This window comes from Macaca thibetana, chromosome 3 (assembly GCF_024542745.1).
Source record: "Macaca thibetana thibetana isolate TM-01 chromosome 3, ASM2454274v1, whole genome shotgun sequence".
NCBI lineage: Eukaryota > Metazoa > Chordata > Mammalia > Primates > Cercopithecidae > Macaca > Macaca thibetana.
In genome coordinates this window covers 155,620,257-155,642,419 of record NC_065580.1, presented here as the reverse complement: position 1 = coordinate 155,642,419, position 22,163 = coordinate 155,620,257, and the positions used below count along the sequence as shown (strand labels likewise).

Here is a 22,163-nt window from a genome sequence, read left to right as displayed (position 1 = left end):
AGAATAGTTGGACTCATACAGACAAAGTAGCATGGTGGTTGCCCAAGACCGGAGGGAGGGGAAGTGGGAAATTGTTGTTTAATGGGTGAAGAGCTTCAGTTTGGGAAGATGGAAAAGTTCTGGAGATGGACGGTGGTGATGGTTACACAACAATGTAAATGTACTTAATTATACCTAACTATAAACTGGCTAAAATAGGAAAATTCACTTTATGTAGATTTTATTACCATTTTTTAAAGAACTTATTTTTTTAAAAAAACAAGGTAGCTAAAGACAGAGTGGGGGGAACATCCTATTTTTATTAGTTGAATTATTCCCTTGCAGACTTGAGTTACGTGTATTTTACATTTCTTTTAGAAAGGAAATTGAGGCCGGGAGCGGTGGCTCATGTCTGTAATCCCAGCACTTTGGGGGGCCAAGGCGGTCGGATCAACTGAGGTCAGGAGTTCGAGACCACCCTGGCCAACACAGTGAAACCCCGTCTCTACTAAAAATACAAAAAATTAGCCGGTCGTGGTGGCACATGCCTGTAATCCCAGCTACTCGGGAGGCTGAGGCACGAGAATCACTTGAACCTGAGAGATGGAGGTTGCAGTGAGCCAAGATCATGCCACTGCACTCCAGCCTGGTGAAAGAGTGAGACTCTGTCTCAAAAAAAAAAAAAAAAAAAAAAAAAAAAAAAAAAAAAAAAAGAAAAGAAAAGAAAAGAAAGAAAATTGAATGACTATCTACACAATACTCCCAAAGGATGAGAATAGAGCAAATTTGATGTGGCTTAGAGAATATCAAGTTTCAAAAACAACAGTGGGTCAATATTTTCAGGCCCTCACTAAGCTGGTTCCCCACCCATCCATTGCTAAATGGATGCTGTCTACTCCCTCGGCTTCAGCTGAGCTCCTGTCCCCTCTTGAGACAGAGACTGCTCCTGTCGAGGTCACCCACACCCTCTGCACTGAGGAGCACATGGTCACATCTCTGTCCTCGCCTTTCCTTTCTCAGCAGCAGTCACCCCAGTTGCCCACTCCCTCCTTCCTGAACCTCCCTCCTTCCTTCACCATTCTCTCTCTCAGGTCGCTTCCATCACTGGCCAGCTGGAAGTCACATTCTCAGACTCCTTGTTTTCATGTCTCTTCAATTCTCAGGCCTCTAAATATGGAAAACTTGGTTCTGGGCTCTCCTTCTATCAACACATCGTCACATTCAGTGATCTTATCTGGCTGTGGTTTGTAATTCCATCTACATGCCAGTGACTCCCAAATCTGTATCTGTAACCTTGACCTTGCTTAACTGGACAACTCCATTTGGCTGTCTGGTCGATGTCTCCAGTTAAACATGACCAAAACAGAACTCTTGGTTTCATACTCCATCCTGATTCTCCTCCTCCCCAAGGCTTCCCCACCTCATTCACAGAACCCATCCACCCACCCAGTTCTAAAGCCAAATCAAAGAGTCCCATTTGAGTCCTCCCTCCCCTTGCCTCCAAGTCCAATGTATCTGAAGTCCTGGTGACTCTGCCTCCAAAATGGGTGCCAAATCCATCCACTCCTCTCCATCTCCACTGTCACTGCCTAGACCAAGCCACCATGGTCTCCTGCCTGTACTGCTCAAACATTCTCCTGCTGTTCTAGCACTCACCTTGCCCATGGCAGTGCCCTCTCCACTGGCTTTCAAACATGTCAATCAAGTCATGCCCTTCCCTGTTTACATTCTCTCCTGCTGCTGTTTCACATGCATATAAACCCCAGACTCCTTTATTTAGAAAGCAGAGCCCCATGTGACCTGGTCCTGCCTGCCTCTGTCATGACGCTCTGCCTTGCTCATGACGCTTCAATATGGCTCTGCCATCCCTGCTCCCTCTCACCCAGGGTCTGGAGTGCTCCTTCTCCATCCCCACTAGGCTGACTCCTTCCTTCATTCAGATCTCAGTCCAAATGTTGCCTTCTGAGAGAGGCCCTCCCTGTCCACCCAACCGGAGACTACACCACATATCTCTGCCCACAGTCATTTGCCAGCACATCACTTTATGTTAACTCTCTGTGTGGCCCTGATCAATATCCACTCTTCTTTATTTCTTGTATATTACTAGATTAATTTATCTGGAGAGAGAGGTTCAGGAATAGTAGACCAGATAGCCAGACTTATCCACAAATTAAAACGAAGGACAAAATAGCAGGAAATAAGGCTGGGCACGGTGGCTCATGCCTGTAATCCCAACATTTTGGGAGGCTGAAGTGGGTGGATCATGAGGTCAGGAGTTTGAGACCAGCCTGGCCAACATGGTGAAACCTCATCTCTACTAAAAATACAAAAATTAGCTGGGCGTGGTGGCATACGCCTGTGGTCCCAGCTACTCAGGAGGCTGAGGCAGGGGAATCGCTTGAACTGGGGAGGTGGAGGTTGAAGCAAGCCACTGCACTCCAGCCTGGGTGACAGAGCAAGACTCTGTCAGAAAGAAAGAAAGAAGGAAATAAAGAAAGACAGGAAGGAAGGAAGGAAGGAAGGAAGAAAGGAAGGGCTTTTCAACACACACAAACAAGAAATGCAGTGGCTATTTGACACTCAAGCAACATAAACAAAAAAAAAAGCACTTGGAATTCAAAGTTTTCTATCCAGTGCAAGCAGGAAGGAGTGGGGACAGAGGAGGGGGAGAGGAAAGTGGGGAGGAGGAGATCAGAGAAGGTACCCACAAGAGGGAGCTGAGTGAGTCGGTTCAGGAGACACTAGAAAGGGACTCCCCTCATTAGGGAATGAGGCGTTCTTGGAAACATGGTGCGTGGAGCCAGTTCATGCTAACCATGCATGCTGCCTTAGTGCTGGGCACCCAGTAGGCATCCAAGAACTATTTGTTAAGTCAACTATCCAGGACGAATGAACTGAGTGAGAGGGTGAGATACTGAACCAAAAGAAATGCAAAGAAGAGGGGTGATGAGGGAATGAGGAGGGAGTGAGGCACTGGAGGATCAAGACTACAGAAGACCTTGCTGGCCAAAAAAGGAGTCCATAGCCCAGTAGGAGTCAAATCTATTTGAGGGGATCAATGACCTTTCCATTTCCCTTCTTTAACCATCTCACAGGGATCCTGACCAAACCAGATCTAATGGACAGGGGCACTGAGAAAAGCATCATTAATGTGGTACGGAACCTCACATACCCCCTCAAGAAGGGCTACATGATCGTGAAGTGCCGGGGCCAGCAGGAGATCATCAACAGACTGAGTTTGGCAGAGGCAACCAAGAAAGAGATTACATTCTTTCAAACACATCCATGTTTCAGGTGAGACTCTTCAGGAAAGTCCTGGAATTAGACTCCATGAAAAGCCAGCCCATCTGCCAGAGTTGGCCCGGATGATGACCAAAGTATATGCACAAATTACACAAGGTAGTATAACCTAGCCTCACCTTATTTTGGTGTTAAATTTCTTGGCTTATTTAGACACATCATTGGTTTTTTTAGATTCTAATGATGGTGCTGATTAAAAACTGGAATGTGTCATGAAGTAAAGCATAGAACACTTTGGTTTTCCAAAATGTTTTCACTTGCTTTCTGATTTGAGTCCTTTTATTAAGAGATACATAAGGCAGGTGAAGTTTCCCCCATGTTCATAGATAAGAATAATGAGGTCAAACAGTGAATGGGAGCAGGACTGAACACAGAGCTCCTAACTTCCAGAACCCGTGTTTACCACTGTAAGTGGCACACAGGAAAACCTGCTCTATGGAACTCTCCACGTTGTTAGAGCCTCCAGTGCCCACAGTCATTCGCCAGCACATCACTTGTTTTTATTACATAGAAATTTAATAATAACTGGTTTTATTAAATAGAAATCATCCTATAGAGACTCTGTAGTTTGTAGGACACTGGGATTTTCCCCATTGAATGGAGCTCTTTTCTCCTTCATTCTGGAACTTGTTATTCCTGAATGATCCAGCAGCACACAGGTCATTCCTGCTTGAAGGAGAACTAATGGGAAAACAGTGAATTTGGGCGGAGCAGGTCTGCTGCTTGCTAACTATGTGATCTTACAATATGGGCCACCTTCTCTGAATTTTGTCTTTTCCATCTTCTCCAAGATGTGGTTAGGATTAAATAACACGACATACACAAAGGTCTTGAGCGCCAGCAGCCAGCACTCAGTAAATACCACCCGGTTCCTTCTTTCTTCCTCTCTGCTCCTGCTCTGAGTGGATTAAACATGCTGTTTTCAATAGCACTAGAGGACATGAGGAGAAGTAAACTCTCCTCCTCGAGCTGGGAGATTTCAAAATAATCAGGCCCACGGTTCTCCATGCTGAGTGAGCAGCAGACTCTCTGGAGAGTTCCTTAAAACAGCGCTAGCTCTGCCCTGCCCTGAGGTCTGGGGAGGGGCCCAAGACTTTTGCTTCTAACAGGTTCCTCCTGGTTGAGGCTAATGTTGCCAGTTCAGGGACCTCCCTTTGTGAACCGCTTCTCAAGGTCTTTGGGAAATCTGAAATCCTTGCATTGAGAGCCGGCCCTTGCAGTGAGAGGCACTGGCAGTGCTAGGGAATAATCCTGTGTGCTTCATCCTAAATTCCTGCTATTGGCAAACACGCTGCAGCCACGCTGCCTGCTGTGTGGCTGCAGCAAGCAAATGCAGCAAGCTGCCTAACCTTTCTGTGTCTCAGCCTTTCTTGCTCTAAAGTGGGTTGTTAAATGACTAAATGTGTTAATATTTATAAAGCCCTTAGATTGGTGCCCGGCACTTAGTAAGCACCGTACTTTGGTGATGAGAAATAAAATACTAATCCGGGCAACTCAGTTAATCTCCATGAGGCTGGTTTGTTTTCCTGTAGCTAAGACGACCTACCTCATGAGTTTGTGGGGATGATAGAAAGGGAGAAGGGAAGGAGGCTTCCTGGCCCACACTTGCTTGGGTACAGGCTGGTGGCAAGTGTCTTGCTCATGCACCACCTGGCTTTTCTGATGGCAAGTGTTGCCCCAGGGAGCTGGGCTCACCTACCACATACAAAGCCCGGTACTAGCAAGATGGTACACAAGTCCTTCCTGAATGCATGAGTGTCTGTCTCGTTTCAGAGTTCTGCTGGAGGAGGGGTCAGCCACGGTTCCCCGACTGGCAGAAAGACTTACCGCTGAACTCATCACGCACATCCAAGTGAGCCACGTGGGTTGGGTGACAAGTGATCAATACAGCATGCCCAAGTCACTCTCTTGCTCTGGAATTGGCTAAGATGCCCCACTGTTCTGTCCAAACAAGCAAACAAGTACCCTCTGAAAACTGTCTCACTCACCGTCATAGGCTCACAGCAAGAACTTCCAAACTGGGAAGCAACAAGTACATAGTGTTAAAACAAAGGGTTGAATTGGTCAGCAGAGGTGGGGAGGGGGAAGAGAAGGAAACAAATTGTAATACCAGTTTAGCAATATAAAAAGGACTGACCACTGAGCGAGCAAGTTGTCTTTTTTCAATATGTTGTTAATACTTCCTGGTAAAAAAAAATTTTTATTGCCAGACATGGTGGCTCATGCCTGTAATCCCAGCACTTTGGGAGGCTGAGGCCGGTGGATCACCTGAGGTCAGGAGTTCAAGACCAGCCTGACCAACATAGAGAAACTCCATCTCTACTAAAAATACAAAATTAGCTGGGCATGGCGGCACATGCCTGTAATCCCAGCTACTCAGGTGGCTGAGGCAGGAGAATCACTCGAACCCGGAAGGTGGAGGTTGCAGTGAGCCGAGATCGTGCCATTGCACTCCAGCCTGGGCAACAAGAGCGAAATTCTGTCTTAAAAAAAAAAAAAAAATTCTTCTAGCCTCAAACTTCTAAGAAATAATTGGTTTGTAAGAAACAAATCCATTTTTATGGATTCTCAAAAGCAGACAACTACAGACAAGGGACTCATGACATCATCAATTATAGAAAAACTTCGGTTTTGTGGTTATTGAGAAATTGAATATTTTTAATGCTTGCCTAAACCTTCACAAATGAGGCCAAGCAACATGGGAAGATTTAGGTTTACCCTTTGAGCAAAGATTATTCCAGATCCTAGGACTTGGCCCATGCTAAATTGTGTATTAAACAAAAGCAATGACTTACTTGAGCCAGGAAGCACATACTCAAAGAAAATTTGGTTGGAAGGAGCCAGTGGTTCTCCAACTTTAAGATATACAAGAATTACCTGGAAAGTTTGTTACAATTTAGATTCTGCTGGGCACACTGGGCATGGTGGCTTACATATGTAATCCCAGCACTTTGGGAGGCTGAGGCGGGTGGGTCACCTGAGGTCAGGAGTTCGAGGCCAGCCTGGCCAACATGGTGAAACCCGGTCTCTACTAAAAATACAAAAATTAGCCAGCGTGGTGTTGTGCACCTATAGTCCCAGCTACTTGGGAGGCTGAGCCAGGAGAATGGCTTGAGCCCAGAAGGTGGAGGTTGCAGTGATCTGAGATCACGCCACTGCACTCCAGCCTGGGCGACAAAGTGAGGCTCCGTCTCAAAAAAAAAAAAATTTAGATTCCTGGGTCCCAGACCCAGAGTTTCTGACTTAGATGTAAGACCTGTGGATTTGCATTTCTACGTTCCCAGGTCTTCCTGGGAACAAACTTTGAGAATCACTGATTCCAGTGGAATTCACTAAGTTTGCAGAAGAGGTTTCTGAAAGCTATATCCCTGTCTAATTGAGAAAAACATCTGGTTTTTGCAAAAATAAAAATGTTGTATTTTTATAACTTTTTTCAACACAAATATTTTAATTTAAAATGTATAATATTTTAAATTAATTTTTAAATGTTAAATCGACTGAATTGTAACAATGACAATTTGAAATATCAGAAGGTAATACACTTTGCCTACAGATACAAACTGTCTCCCAAAAAAGAGCCTAGGAGACCTTATCAATTTCCTGGCATAACCTGTCTTGCCTTGGCATGCTAACCCACAAACCACCTCCAAGTCCCAGGGAGCTCCCCCTGCCCAGGGGCTGTAGCATCCTCGTCCACCAGGGCAGGACCTGGGGTCACTGCTCCCCACGGTGTCTTCACCTACAGTGTTTATGAGCAGGGTTGGGGAGTTGGTAGGCAGGTTGCGATTGGCCACTGCTGCTCACTAGGTCTGTGAAGATAGCAAGTAATTGGATTCTCTGAGCTTTAGTTTCTTCTCTGACAAAAAACTGGCAGCAGCAGACGACAGTGTGGGGATTAAATGAGGTGTGGAGTGTGTCACCAACCCCAAGACACAGTGTTTTTCAGTTTATAACACTCACATTGTCACCAAAAATCCCATTTTACTAAGACATTGCACATTATATTCAAGTGTTCTTATTCTGGAATTACAAGGCACCAAGCCAAATCAAACAACCACCACAAAACAAAAGTAAAAACTGTCCACCACCCGATTCCTCACCACTCCAATTGCACAGCAGAATGCAAAATTCCGAGCCAAGCCGTCCAAGCTGTGGGACATGCCTGTTGCATGCAAAACTCTCTTTGGGCTCCTTGGCTGGTTTCCATCTCACTGAGATTCACAAAATAACAAAAATTCCAGATCTTCCTGCATGCTTTAAAGGGTTCCTACCCATATACCAAAGAAATATGTTGGCCAATGTCTTAAGCCATAGTTTGATTGTTTGCAATTGTTTTCTTTAGAAATCGCTCCCGTTGTTAGAAGAACAAATAAGGGAGAGCCACCAGAAGGCGACCGAGGAGCTGCGGCGTTGCGGTGCTGACATCCCCAGCCAGGATGCCGACAAGATGTTCTTTCTGATTGAGGTGAGGACTTCCGCGGGCCTCCACGTGACACTGTGTCCTTCCCCCTCCTCACCCATGAGATGAGGCATGTGGGTGGACATCTCCTTACAACGCCGGTCCCAGTTCTTTCATATGATTTCAACACAGACTATTGACTTTATATCATTTTCAGAAAATCAAGATGTTTAATCAGGACATCGAAAAGTTAATAGAAGGAGAAGAAGTTGTAAGGGAGAACGAGACCCGTTTATACAACAAAATCAGAGAGGATTTTAAAAACTGGATAGGCATACTTGCAACTAATACCCAAAAAGGTAAGTTCTGGGCAGGGCTGCCCGCAAAACAGGGGGGTATTTACCTAGACTGGAGGCTATGTCCAGCACATAAGTGTGCCCAGAGCAGAACACGCCCATCCAAGACTCTGAAACGCTTGGTAATCAGCAACTGTCCCTCAAGGACCAAGACCCAGAAATATGGGGCATTGACCTCAGCAACTCAACACAGGGCAATTCCACTGCCTCTGACGTCCTCTTGCGTCTTGGTTTTGTTTTGTTTTGTTGAGACAGGGTCTCCCTCTGTTGCCTAGGCTGCAGTGTAGTGGCGCAATCATGGCTCACTGCAGCCTCAACCTCCCGGGTTCAAGTGATCCTCCCACCTCAGCCTCCTGAGTAGTTGGGACCACAGGTGTGAACCACCATACCCAGCTAATTTTTGTACTTTTTTGTAGAGACAGGTTTTCACCACCATTGCTCAGGCTGCTCTTGAACTCGTGGGCTCGAGCAATCCACCTGCCTCAGCCTCCCAAAGTGCTGGGATTATAGATGTCAGCCTCTGTGCCTGGCCTTGCTTCTTGGTTTTGAGGCTAAATGGCATTCCATGCCCACCTGAGGAATTCGCAGAGCAGCCCAGGTTACCTCAGGGCCGCTATTCTGAGTGCCTGGAGGGAAGCCTGTGCCCAAAGCAGAGGTCCAGATGACTCTGGGGGCCAGCCCCACATGAAGGCTCTCCAGCCACTGAGTTGAGTGCACAGCTGCTGGCTGGCTGTAGTGCCTGTTGTGGACACACCAGACACAAAGCCTTCGTTAGTAGCAGCTAAACCTCAGCCTGGTAGAAAAAGTGACCTGGGATACTTATTTATTTTGGTGGTATTAAGACAGAGCTCAGCATGGGTGCCAGGGGACCACGGGAGGGGGGAGTCCACATGAAATCATTTACCATCTCCCCCTCTGGAAGGTCTAGGGTATGATGATCTAGTTTCAACAATAAGTAAAGACTAGATGAAGTAGCAGTATTTTAAGTGCTAAAATGTGCTCAGGTCACCCAAACAATTCCACTCATCCCAATCCTCCTTCTCTTTGCCCCTAATTCAAGACCAGGGAGATCCCTGGTTTGACAAGAGCCTGCTGGCTTCACCTGGCAAAGTTTCGATTCCCATGTGCTCCAGCCCAGGTGCCAGTAGGGCGTGTGTGTGTGTGTGTGTGTGTGTGTGTGTGTGTGTGTTCATTTTCACACTGCTATAAAAAACTACCTGAGACTGGATAATTTATAAAGAAAGGAGGTTTAATGGACTCACAGTTCCACATGGCTGGGGAGGCCTCAGAAAACTTACAATTATAGCAGAAAACAAAGGAGAAGCAAGCACCTTCTTTACAAGGTGGCAGGAGAGAGAGCAAGGGGAGAGCTGCCAAACACTTCATTTATTTATTTATTTTGAGACGGAGTTTCACTCTTGTTGCCCAGGCTGCAGTGTAGTGGTGTGATCTCGGCTTACTGCAACCTCAGCCTCCCAGGTTCAAGTAATTCTCCTGCCTCAGCTTTCCAAGTAGCTGTGATTACAGTTGCGTGCCACCATGCCCAGCTGATTTTTATACTTTTAGTAGAGATGGGGTTTCACCACGTTGACCAGGCTGGTCTGGAACTCCTGACCTCAAGTGATCTGCCCTCCTCTGCCTCCCAAAGGGCTGGGATTACAGGCATGAGCCACCACTCTCAGCCCCCGAACACTTTTAAACTATCAGATCCCGTGAGAACTCATGACCATGAGGGCAGCATGAGAAAAACCACCCCCATGATCCAATCACCTCCCACCAGGAGACCTTATCGATTTCCTGGCGTGACCTGTCTTGCCTTGGCATGCTAACCCACAAACCACCTCCAAGTCCCAGGGAGCTCCCCCTGCCCAGGGGTTGCAGCATCCTCATCCACCAGGGCAGGACCTGGGGTCACTGCTCCCCAAAGTGTCTTCACTTGCTCTCTTGACACATGGGGATTATAATTTGAGATGAGATTTGGGTGGGGACACAGAGCCAAACACAATTTGGGATGAGATTTGGGTGGGGACACAGAGCCAAACACAATTTGGGATGAGATTTGGGTGGGGACACAGAGCCAAACACAATTTGGGATGAGATTTTGGTGGGGACACAGAGCCAAACACAATTTGAGATGAGATTTGGGTGGGGACACAGAGCCAAACCATCTCATTGTGTGTATGCTGTTGTGTTTTTGTTCTGGCACTTGGAGAAAACAGCACTATTTACCTCCGTGGTAAGATCCCTCCAACTGTAATCTGTAGCTGTATGCTTAGGAGGTGAGGGGTACAAGATTAATTTTCCATATTCATTTAACTGATCAGATTTTCGTGTTTAGTTTTGTTTTTATTTTTCAGAGACAGGCTCTTGCTGTCACCCAGGCTGGAGTGCAGTGGTGCGATCACTCAGAGATAGCTGGGACTAGAGGCACACACCACCATGCCTGGCTAATCTGTTTTTATTTTTGTAGAGACAGGATCTTGTTATGTTGCCCAGGCTGGTCTCGAACTCCTGGCCTCAAATGATCCTCCCACCTCGACCTCCCAAAGTGATGATATTACAGGCATGAGCCACCACACCTGGCCTCTAATCAGGTTTTTTTTGTTTTGTTTTGGTTTTGTTTTGTTTTGTTGTTCCTACCAGTTAGAAATAGTAACTTCTCTCTTGGGGTGATGACTTTCAATTGAAACACAGTTTCATAGAATAAGATTTTTGTTTCCCAAAAGTCAGTATTTCTTAAACTCCTGTTATTAGACCATGAATATTTTTCTCATTGTGAACAAAACTTCACTTTGCAACACTGCCTCTGCGTGCAGTGGGGAGCAAGACTTTAAAAAACTGTTGCTAGCTTTACAACGTCTGCAGAATTATTAGAATTCACCGTGGAGGTCTGTTTGATGTTGCAGTTAAAAATATTATCCATGAAGAAGTTGAAAAATATGAAAAGCAGTATCGAGGCAAGGAACTTCTGGGATTTGTCAACTACAAGACATTTGAGACCATCGTGCATCAGTACATCCAGCACCTGGTGGAGCCCGCCCTTAGCATGCTCCAGAAAGCCGTGGGTGAGGACTTTCATGCAGGACTCCCAAACCATCACTCTCGTACCTTCCATAGACCCCAATGCCTTGGAGGAAGAGATTGGAATGGAGTTACCAAACACAGCCTGCCTGCAGACCAGCTCACTGGTGTGCTAGATTGCTACTTGGTGTGGTCTGTGAGCCAGCAGCACTGGCAAGGCCTGGGAGCCGGTCAGAGCTGCAGATTCTGCCCTTCTGCCTGAGAACTTGTACTGAGGTTTCTAGGAGATGGGGAAGCATGCTGAGTGCGGTAGGCACTTTCCATCGCTGTCCTTCAAACATACGGAGGACGTGGGGAAGATGGTTTCTCTTGTCTTTAGGGGACAGGCAGAGGGTGCACAAGTGCTTCCTCTGTATCATACGCAGCCCCCAACACAGCTGTGTAAGGCAGCGGTCCCCAGTCTTTACGGCACCAGAGACTGCTTTCATGGAAGACAATTTTTCCACAGGCCGGTGAGGGGCGAGAGGGATGGCTCTGGGATGATTCAACTGCATTGCATTTATTGTGCACTTTATTTCTATGATTATTACATTGTAATATATAATGAAATAATTACACAGCTCATCATAATGTAGAATCCTCATCATGGTGGGAGCCCTTAGCTTGTCTTCCTGCAACTAGACGGTCCCACCAGGGGAGTGATGGGAGACAGTGACAGATCATCAGGCATGAGTTTCTCATAAGGAACACGCAACCTAGATCCCTCGCATGCGCACTTCTCAATAGGGTTTGTGCAGAATCTGGTGCCACTGCAGATGTGAAAGGAGGTGGGGCTCAGGCAGCAATGCTCACTAGCTCACTGCACATCTGCCGGATGTGGACTGGAATTGGTCCAGCCCGGGGTTGCGGACCCCTGATGATGTGAGGAATAGTCAGAGGTTAACGTGCACACAGGCACGGGAAACGGACGGGACCTGCCCAGGCTGCACGAGGGCTGGACTGCATGTCCCTGGAATGACATCTCACCCTCTCCTATCTTGGTCTGCAGGCCTAGGAAACTCAGTCTCCTGGAATGGGTCAGGGTATCATCAGTCATCCTCCCTGTGTCTTTAACCATTTTATTTCTGCTTGTGTTTTACTGATGTTTTCTTTTTTCTTTTTTTTTTTTTGGTCAGAAATTATCCGGCAAGCTTTTGTTAACATGGCCAAAAAACATTTTGGTGAATTCTTCAACCTTAACCATACTGTTCAGGTAAGCGCCCAGAGTTCACTTGCTAGTCACCTGGACCACTGGCTGTTTAACCTTGAGAGAAGCTGGATCTGTTCCCTGTCGTTTGGAACCCTGTCGTTTGGAACCATGAGGCCAGGGATGCAATGGCATGCTGGTGGGGCTGGTGGGGCTGGCGGGGCTGGCGACTCCAGGAGCACCTGCCTGCTTGGCTTCTGCTCAGGAGGAGGCTTCACTCCCCAGGGGAAATGAAAGGAGGCCTGTGCCCTGCCACCTGTTTTGCATGACCTCGCGCAGGACATGGGGCTCCACCTAGGACGAGCTGGTAGGCTGAATCTTTTTCAAGCATAAAGCACAGCGTTGTTCACTGGTCCTACTCCCAAGTTTGTATGTTTGACTCAAAGATGTTGCTCTGTGGGTTTCTACTTAGCAACTCTTCCCTGAGTTACCTTCAGCAAAGGCAAGAGAGGGCATGTGCCACATGGGCTCTAAATAAAATTCCTCTTCTGCCCAGGCCTGGGCTTGTGGATTGAAATCTCATTCCTTAGTGCAGGCAAGCAAGAAGGACAATTTCTGTCATTTTTCCGTCATGTAAATTAATTTCTTCTTTCACCCTTTTGGCCTGTTGGTAAAAATTAAATCTCAGTTCTGACTCTCGCCCACTTTCTCAGGGGCTGTGTCTGCGTCCCAGGTGCCTGCCCATGGGGTGGGTGACCTGCCTGGTCCCCAGTCACCAAGATGTCCATTGTCCTTCCCAGACCTTGGTCCCCTTGGTCCCTGAGCTCCTGCCAACCCCTGCCGGGACACATGAAGCACTCTGCTGCAGGCCTGACTGCTCTGGGCCATGGGAACTCTGGCATCCACCAAGGCTCTTCACCTCTTTTGTGCTGCCCTTGGATAGACACAGCCTTGCAACAGCTCCCGGCTCCATACCAGGGACTACGGGGCTCTCCAAGGCCATGGCCTGCACACTCCCCAGAGCCACATCAGAGCCTGGGGGGCGCGTTGCCTCCTGTGTCACAAATCTTGAGGAGTGCAGCACAGGCCGCTTCTACTCCCAGAGGGTCTACCGTCCATCGTTGTATAGACCGAAAAGTGACTGAGGCAGATCTGCCTTGATCCGAGGTTTATTTTGCCCCGGTCGAGGATGTACCTGGGAAAAAGAAACACAAGTCCCAGTGCGATCTGTGACCTGTGCTTTTCCTAACGAGGGTTTAGAGGAACTTCAGTATTTGAAAAGGAAAGAGCAAGCGGGGAAGAAAGAAGGAGGGTAGGCAGTGAGGCAGAGGTCACACTCTTGTAAGACTCTGACCAGCACTCAATGAATCTACATGTTATATGTGAAAAGAAAGGCGTGGAGGGCAAGTCAATCATGCATTCATCTCGCGCTCAGTAAATCTACATTTTACATTGGATAAAGTGTGCGTGTGAAATCACAGCTTCTGTTTGGGAACAAAAGAAAGACAGTTAACTTTCCCTTTGGTATAGTAAGTTTGTGGTCCCAAGATTCTATTTTTCTTTCACAGTTGTCACATATACTTAAAAAAATAGAAAAGAAAGAGAGAGAGAAAGAACCAGCACCGGTGAAACTTCACCTCTGAAACTCACCCTCTTACTCTCAAGCCACTGCTTCTGCTTTCAGTTTTAAAAAGTCTGTTTGAAACTCAAAAGCCTAGGCCGGGCGTGGTGGCTCACACCTGTAATCCTAGCACTTTGGGAGGCCGAGGCGGGCAGATCACTTGAGGTCAGGAGTTCGAGACCAGCCTGGCCAACCCAGTGAAACCCTTGTGTCTACTAAAAATACAAAAATTAGCCGAAAATCACTTGAACCTGGGAGGCGGAGGTTGCAGTGAGTCGAGATTGTGCCACTGCACTGTAGCCTGGGCAACAGGGCGAGACACCATCTCAAAAACAAAAAAAAGAAAAAGAAACTCAAAGCCAGGACATAACAGTCTTAGTTCAAGCTTCTATCACAAAGTCCCATAAACTGGATGTGTCTTATTAACCTGGGAGCCTGAGATCAGTGTGTGGGCATGGTCAGGTGGCAGTGAGGGCTCTCTTTCAGGTTGCGGACGGCCACCACCTTCTTGTGTATCCTCACACGGTGGAAAGAGCGCTCTCTGGGGTTCCTTTATAAGGGCCTCAGTCACATTCATGAGGCTCTACCCTCATGATTAATTGCCTCCCACCTCCCAATACCATTACCTTTCTGCTTTGTTTTGAACATGTAAATTGGGGGGTGGGGGACACAAATGTTCAGTCCGAGGCAGTGACTCTGTGATCCCTGTTCTCTGCTATATCACCTCTTTCCTTTTTTTTTTTTTTCTTTTGAGATGAAGTCTCACTCTGTCACTCAGGCTGGAGTGCAGTGGTGCCATCTCGGCTCACTGCAACGTCTGCCTCCTGGGTTCAAGCGATTCTCCTGCCTCAGCTCCCCAAGTAGCTGGGATTACAAGCGCCTGCCACCACACTCAGCTAATTTTTGTATTTTTAGTAGAGATGGGGTTTTGTCATGTTGGCCAAGTTGGTCTCAAACTCCTGACCTCAGGTGATCCACCTGCCTCAGTCTCCCAGTGCTGGGATTACAGGTGTGAGCCACCACACCCAGCCTTTTTGAGATAGAGTTTCACTCTTGTTGTCCAGGCTGGAGTGCAATGGTGTGATAGCTCACTGCAACCTCTGCCTCCCAGATTCAAGTGATTCTCCTGCCTCAGTCTCCCAAGTAGCTGGGATTACAGGTGTTCGCCACTACACCCAGCTAATTTTGTATTTTTAGTAGAGATGAGGTTTCACGATGTTGGCCAGGCTGGTCTTGAACACCTGATCTCAAGTGATCCACCCTCCTCAGCCTCCCAAAGTGCTGGGATTACAGGCATGAGCCACCGTGCCCAGTCAACCTTTCTTCCTTGACTGCATGGGTGACGTAGGAGCCCTGGGATTCCTGGGAAACAGGTATATCACACTGTTATCCCAGTGTCAGTACTGGAACCATTCCAGCAGAAGTAGAACTCCAGGAATGACTGACACCGTCCCAACAGCATGGACTAAGCCTGTTCCTGATGAAGGAGCAGAAAGCTGGTGGTGTGGGAGGGACTGGGGATGGCCAGAGAGGAAGAAAGGGCAGGACAGAAGGTATGTTGCAAGCGGGGAGTGAAGAAACCAGGTTCATAAGGACAGAAAGGGGGAAGTGGGACTTTCTAAAAATCACCATTTCAAGTCTCAGGACATCCTTGACCTCAGATTCGTTTTAATTCTGAGTTCAGCATCATAGTACTTCCAAATCTGTTTAAGCCAACAGGAAAGAAGAAAAAGAAGTAATGTGCTTGTCTTTCTTATCTAACCAGAGCAAGATTGAAGACATAAAAGTGAGACACACAGAAAAGGCAGAAAACATGATCCAACTTCAGTTCAGAATGGAGCAGATTGTTTTTTGTCAAGATCAGATTTACAGTGTTGTTGTGAAGAAAGTCCGAGAAGAGATTTTTAACCCTCTGGGGAAGCCTTCACAGAATATGAAGTTGAACTCTCATTTTCCCATTAATGAGTCTTCAGTTTCCTCCTTTAATGAAATAGGCGTCCACCTGAACGCCTACTTCTCCGTGAGTTCCCCGGGGGGCAGGATCTGCGCTCTCTGGCATTTGTAGAGTTGAGCAGGGACTATGCTAACCTAGAGAGGCTTTGCTGAGGGAAGGAGGGAGGGACCACTACAATGTATTAAGCCCTTTTGTACTATGATAAACTACTTATATATTTTCTCATTTATAATTTTACACGAGCCCTGCGAAGGCATTTTTAATTAATTTCCCCACAATCAGTTTTTAAAGTGAGCAGAGCATGTACTCAAAATTAATTCCGACCCCAAAATTCTTTATATTTCATATGCAGTCCATGAATTACAAAATTACTATGATCAGAATACAGCAAAATACAACAAACGTCAATGATAATGGCTATGAATCAGCTTTCTTTGGTGTCCAGAAGGCACTAACGTGCCACACTCGCCAGCCCCACAAGATAGGAATGAAATTTCCTTTCCCTAGATTTTGTGACCTAATGAACTTTTTGGCCTCTGACTTTCTATCCAGTATGCAAGTATCACTGTGCCCAGGAAGGAAAAATAGCTTTTAAACTGCAAAGACACCCACCTCCCGAAGCCCTTTCTCAATCAGAATAGAGTGGTCTCCCAGCCATGGGCACCTGGCTGCCGGGCACCTGGCTGCCGGACACACTGGCTGCATCTGTGAAGATGGAATGAGGGAGGATTCGAAATGGCCCTGATGCACACCCAGAAGGGAGCCAGGGGAGTCCTGGGCCGGGGGTTCTCTCCAGCAGGGAGGAGCTATGGGGATGCCCAGAGGTGGTATGGGCTTGCTAGCCTAGCAGGGGGATTCTTAGTGCTAGAGGGTATGCCTGGTAGTAAAGAGGAGTCAGTGCAGATAGAACCTTCATGGGACTTGATGCTGAGCACTGGAGTGGAGGTGGGCGGGCCCACCAGGGCTTCACAAGGCAACCATATGCCCATCCGAGAACTCCGTGCCTTCTGCCTGCAACCACAGGCCTTGGGCTGAGACCACTCCAGCAAACCCTTCTTTCTCCCTCTTCCAGGAAACCAGCACACGTCTCGCCAACCAGATCCCATTTATAATTCAGTATTTTATGCTCCGAGAGAATGGTGACTCCTTGCAGAAAGCCATGATGCAGATACTACAGGAAAAAAATCGCTATTCCTGGCTGCTTCAAGAGCAGAGTGAGACCGCCACCAAGAGAAGAATGCTTAAGGAGAGAATTTATCGGCTCACTCAGGCGCGGCACGCGCTCTGTCAATTCTCCAGCAAAGAGATCCATTGAAGGGCGGCGATGCCTGTGGTTGTTTTCTTGTACATACTCATTCATTCTGAGGGGAGATGGTGCAGGATGCTGCTTCTGCTTTGGGGGCCACACTCTTCTGTTACTATCTGTGTCCATCTCTACTGTGCTCCCTCAGCATCAGAGCATACATCAGGGCTCCACACAGGCTCAGCTCTCTCCACCACCCAGCTCTTCCCTGACCTTCATGAAGGGGTGGGTCTCTAGTCCTTGAGCCCTGTAGCACACAGTTGCAGTGTCCTAAGCTACTGCTCTCATTGTTTACTAATTTGCATTTGTGTTCCCTTCCCCCTACAAGATTATAGACCCCAGGGTGGGAAGGTCCGGGTCAAATTCTTCTTTTGTATGTCCAGTCTTTTGCACAGCACCTGCAACATTGTAACTGCTTAATAAATGACATCTCACTGAACGAATGAGTGCCGTGGAGTGACAGAGATACCTGAGGCTATCGCTGAAGCCCAGGCCTTGGACATTTAGTGACCGTTAGCTGGTCCCTTTCAGATCCACTGGCCATGCCCCCTGCTTCCCATGGTTCACTGTCATTGTGTTTCCCGGATTCTCCACTGCCCCCCAGAAAGAAGCCTGAGTGATTCTCTTTTCTTCTTGTTTCCCTGATTATGATGAGCTACCATTGCTCTGTTAAGTCTTGAAGAGGAATTTAATAAAGCAAAGAGACTTTTTAAAAATGTAGGCAGGTTCAGTGACTCATACCTCTAATCCCAGTGACTCTGGAGACTGAAGCAAGAGGATTGCTTGAGCCCAGGAGTTCAAGACCAGACTGGGCAACATAGTGAGACCCTGTCTCTAAAAAAAATTGGTTTGTAAGTAGCCAGACATGGTGGTGCACACCTGTAGTCCCAGCTACTCAGGTGGCTGAAGCAGGAGGATCCCTTGAGCCCAGGACTTTGAGGCTGCAGTGAGCCATGACTGCACCCTTCACTACAACCTGGGTGACAGAGTGAGAGCGAGACTGTCTCTGAACACACACACACACACACACACACACAGAGAACTTCACACCAGTGATCATCATTACAGGTAATTTTATTTTCTTCTTCATGTTTTCCTGTATGTTCCAAACTATGAACATATAGATTCCTTAATAAAAAGACAATAGAATAAATATCATTACTGATTTGTTTTAAAACCCAAGTTTGAGATGAAAAGAGGGCCTCAAAAACATTCAGCTTTGTTCAGGGGCACAGACAAGAAAGATTACATGAATTTCTTTCTTCATTTGCTGTAACAGATATTGGAAAAGAAAGTTCAAGTCAAAAATCACAGCTTGACCAGCGTCCCCAAGAGGTCTCTTGCACAGGTCTCTTTGATTTGTGTTCAAATGCTAGTGTATTAGTCTGCTATAGCTGCCATAACAAATATCACATGCTGGGTGGCTTAAGCTACAGAAATTTATTTTCTCCCACCTCCAGAGGCTGGAAGTCTGAGATCAAAGTGTTGCTAGGTTTGGTTTCTCCTGAGGTTTCTCTCCTTGGCTTACAGACTGCCCACCTTCTCACCAGGTCTATGCTTGGCATCTTTCTTTTATCTTACAAGGACACCAGTCCTCTTAAATCAGGTCCCCACCCTCAGGGCTTCATTTAAGCTTGATCACCTCTTTAAAGACCCTACTTCCAAATGCAGTCACATTGAGAGTTAAGACCTCAACACATGAATTTGTGTGGCGGGTGGTAGGGGGTGGGGAGCGGGCGGGGGACGCATAATTTGGTCCATTACAGCAAGTAAGAAAATAGACATGTGCATTCTGAACACAAAACTCGAGCAATGACCAAAAACTTGGAAAACGGTATCTCTAATTCAAAAGGCAGCAGATCTGGCCTGAAGCAAACCAAATGATCGTGGAGAGACTGACACTGATCGATTACTTGCAATCTTCCAAATGTGGAATTCGGGGATATGTTCCAGTTATCTATTGCTGTGTAACAATCACCCAAAACTTAGTGGCTTAAAACAGCAGAGGTATTCTTTCTCTAGATTCTGTGGGAAGTCTGTGTTGTTCCTCTGCTTGTCTCACCCATGCATCACAGTCACACAGAAGCTAGACAAGGCTGGGAGGTCCAAGGGAGCCTCACTCTTCAAACTACATTTCCATAAGGAACACTTGGGTTTCATTAGCACTGATTTCCAAAATTAAGAATGTCAACCTAAAAGGAAGAAGCTGGCTTTTTTTTTTTTTTTTTCAGAGGGAAAAAGGTGGTTAAGAGGCAGGACTCATGTACATTTCCCACTTGGATGGACAGAACAGCATGTGGAGACACATTGTGAGCTTTTTCTCCAAGAACTACCTCAGGAACACAGCAGGAAAAGCAAAATAATTCACAGACCCTTTGAAAGAAGTGGCTTGTCACTGCAAACACTGTGAGACAGCCGAAAAACTGTGAGCGCCCGAGATGGAAGAGGGGAAAGCACCTCCAAACACACATCCTCACTGGGGAACCCAAAAATCCCAGATCATGGGGGAAGGATTTAACAGTACCTAGAGGTGAAATAAATGTAGAGAGCTGAGTGAAATATAAAAGTAGTAGAAGTGGCCGGGTGCAGTGGCTCACGCCTGTAATCCCAGCACTTTGGGAGGCTGAGGCAGGCGGATCACGAGGTCAGGAGATCGAGACCATCCTGGCTAACACCATGAAACCCCTTCTCTACTAAAAATACAAAAAAAAAATTAGCTGGGCATGGTGGTGGGCGCCTATAGTCCCAGCTACTCAGGAGGCTGAGGCAGGAGAATCGTTTGAACCCAGGACGTAAAGGTTGCAGTGAGCTGAGATCACCCCCACCGCACTCCAGCCTAGATGACAGAATGAGACTCCATCTCAAAAAAAAAAAAAAAAAAAAAAATTAAAACAAAGATTTTGGGGTAAAATATTTTGCTTTCCTTCAGTAGCTGGGCCACCTGTACACAGTGCCTGAACCCAGGTCCTGCAGCCCCCAGCTCGACTCTCTAAAGCTCACCAGTATAAAAGGATTTCAGCCTCTATTCCTCCCGGCAGGGCTCTCTGGTGGGCCCCAGGCAGACATGAAGGAAAAGTCCCGCCTTGACCTTGAGGGCCAAGAGCAACCACGCCAGACGCCATCGCTCTCATGCCCAGTTGCCAAGGGATCACCTGAGGAAGGCCCTTAAAATACGAGTGCTAATGCAGGGGTCTTGGGATGGCCCCGGACCCTTCATTTCTAATAATTTCCCAGGTGAAGCCAATGCTGCTGTTCCAGGAACCACCCTTTGAGAAGCATGGGTCTATACCACACGCACAGAAGAGGAAACGAAACGAGGCAAAGAAAACCAGTCCCTGTACTCGCGCCCAGGCAGGACAAAGCGGGCGGGGGGCGGGGGGGCGGAGGCGGGGGCGGAGGCGCTGGCAGGCGGACAGATTTGCAGGCAATGCAGCCAGGAGGATGGGCAGGTTGGCCGGTTATGGGATGCTCCACCGTTCCGCGACCGCCCCCCTTCCCAGCCCAGCAGAACAGGATCCAAGCTGGGGGAGGTGCCAGTGGTGTTTGTGAGCACCACCACCCCCTCCTCGTGGCACCGCCCCCTTCTTCCCCGCACCCTGGATTCTGAAGCCTGAAGTCATGCAATTTGACTTTTCGTTTCTGGAAACCAGGGAGCAGAAATGAAACCGAAACTGAATTGTCTAGGAAATTCGCGATGGGGGCAGAGAGCGCAGGGAGAAGCCAGCCCAGTGGAGAACCCTGAGGCCCGCTTTTGCAGGACCAGGGCCGGCGTTCCGATTCCCCATTCATTCATTCCAGGAGCACCGAACCACGCTGTGCCCGGATCCCAAGTGCAGTGGCACCCAGCTTGGGCCTGGGGCTGCCGGTTGACCCGGTCCTCAGCCTCGTAGCAGAGGCCAGGCCAGTGCCACAAGGCCAGGCTCCACTGGGCCCTGCCTGCCCAGGAGCCTGTGGTGTCAGGCATGTAAGTCCACCTGGGCCTGGAGGAGGACAGGTGTGCCAAAGAAAATAACATCTCAGGACCCCCAAACTCCTTATGCCAAGGGAAACATCAAGCCTGGGAATTGAGCCATCAACCCTGCCATTCTTTTTCCCAAACAGATCTCTGTTGTCAGAGGCGCATCCAGAGCAACTCCATCTTAAATAGGAGCTAGTAAAACGAGGCTGATACCTACTGGGCTGCATTCCCAGACGGGTAAGGCATTCTAAGTCACAGGATGAGACAGGAGGTCAGCACAAGGTCATAAAGGTCCTAAAGACCTTGCTCATAAAACAGGTTGCAATAAAGAAGCTGGTCAAAAACTCACCACAACCAAGATGGCCACAAGAGTGACTGGTGGTGGTCCTCATTTTTACACTCCCACCAGCGTCATGACAGTTTACAAATGCCATGACAACGTCAGGAAGTTACCCTATATGGTCTAAAAAGGGGAGGCATGAATAATCCACCCCTCGCTTAGCATATAATCAAGAATAATCATAAAAATGGTCAACTAGCAGCCTTCAGGGTTGCTTTGGGGAGTAGCCATTCTCTTACTCCTTTACTTCAGGCAGGGGAGATAAATTTCCCTTTGAGCCTGTGGACAGAGGGCAGACTGGCAGAGGGACGGGCATCAACAAAGCCTCTGAGTGTGACCTGGGTGCTGAGTTCAGGGATGGCAAGGGAGGACTGAGACTGGATCAGAAGTTGCCTGGAAGAACAGAGGGCCATTCTCAAAGTTTAAGAGTGTGAAACTTATCTGGTAGGAAAAAAAAAAAAAAAAAAAAAAGAGTAACTGCTGTTTGTTTAGTAGAGCGTACACCCCCTGCAATTTAGGTGGGAGGTTGTGAGCTTCCTAAGTACAGAAGCTGCCTCTTGATTTCAGCATAGCGAGGAGGTGCTGAAGAGCACAGGTTTGGAGAATAATCACCTGGATTGGAACCATAGCTCTACCAGTATGGAACCCAGCTCCTTAGGCCTCAGTCTTCTCATGGAGAACATGGTATGATAATCCTACTCCTCTGGGAGGGTGGCTGTTAAGGTGAGTGATTGCACACGAGTCCC

General features: G+C 47.5%; 1 protein-coding gene across 3 annotated transcripts in view; it reads left to right on the top strand.

The window, feature by feature from the left end:
• Nucleotides 1-17,839, top strand: part of MX2 (MX dynamin like GTPase 2) — a 44,141-nt gene extending 26,302 nt beyond the window's left edge. For all 3 annotated transcript variants that reach the window (XM_050784557.1, XM_050784559.1, XM_050784558.1), the window contains exons 7-14: nucleotides 3,075-3,273; nucleotides 5,053-5,131; nucleotides 7,622-7,744; nucleotides 7,896-8,037; nucleotides 10,941-11,099; nucleotides 12,231-12,307; nucleotides 15,628-15,882; nucleotides 16,889-17,839. In XM_050784557.1, coding sequence (XP_050640514.1) covers nucleotides 3,075-3,273; nucleotides 5,053-5,131; nucleotides 7,622-7,744; nucleotides 7,896-8,037; nucleotides 10,941-11,099; nucleotides 12,231-12,307; nucleotides 15,628-15,882; nucleotides 16,889-17,131 — 1,277 coding nt within the window. In that variant the 3' untranslated portion in view covers nucleotides 17,132-17,839. The remainder of the gene's footprint in view (nucleotides 1-3,074; nucleotides 3,274-5,052; nucleotides 5,132-7,621; nucleotides 7,745-7,895; nucleotides 8,038-10,940; nucleotides 11,100-12,230; nucleotides 12,308-15,627; nucleotides 15,883-16,888) is intronic.
• Nucleotides 17,840-22,163: the final 4,324 nt, after the last annotated feature.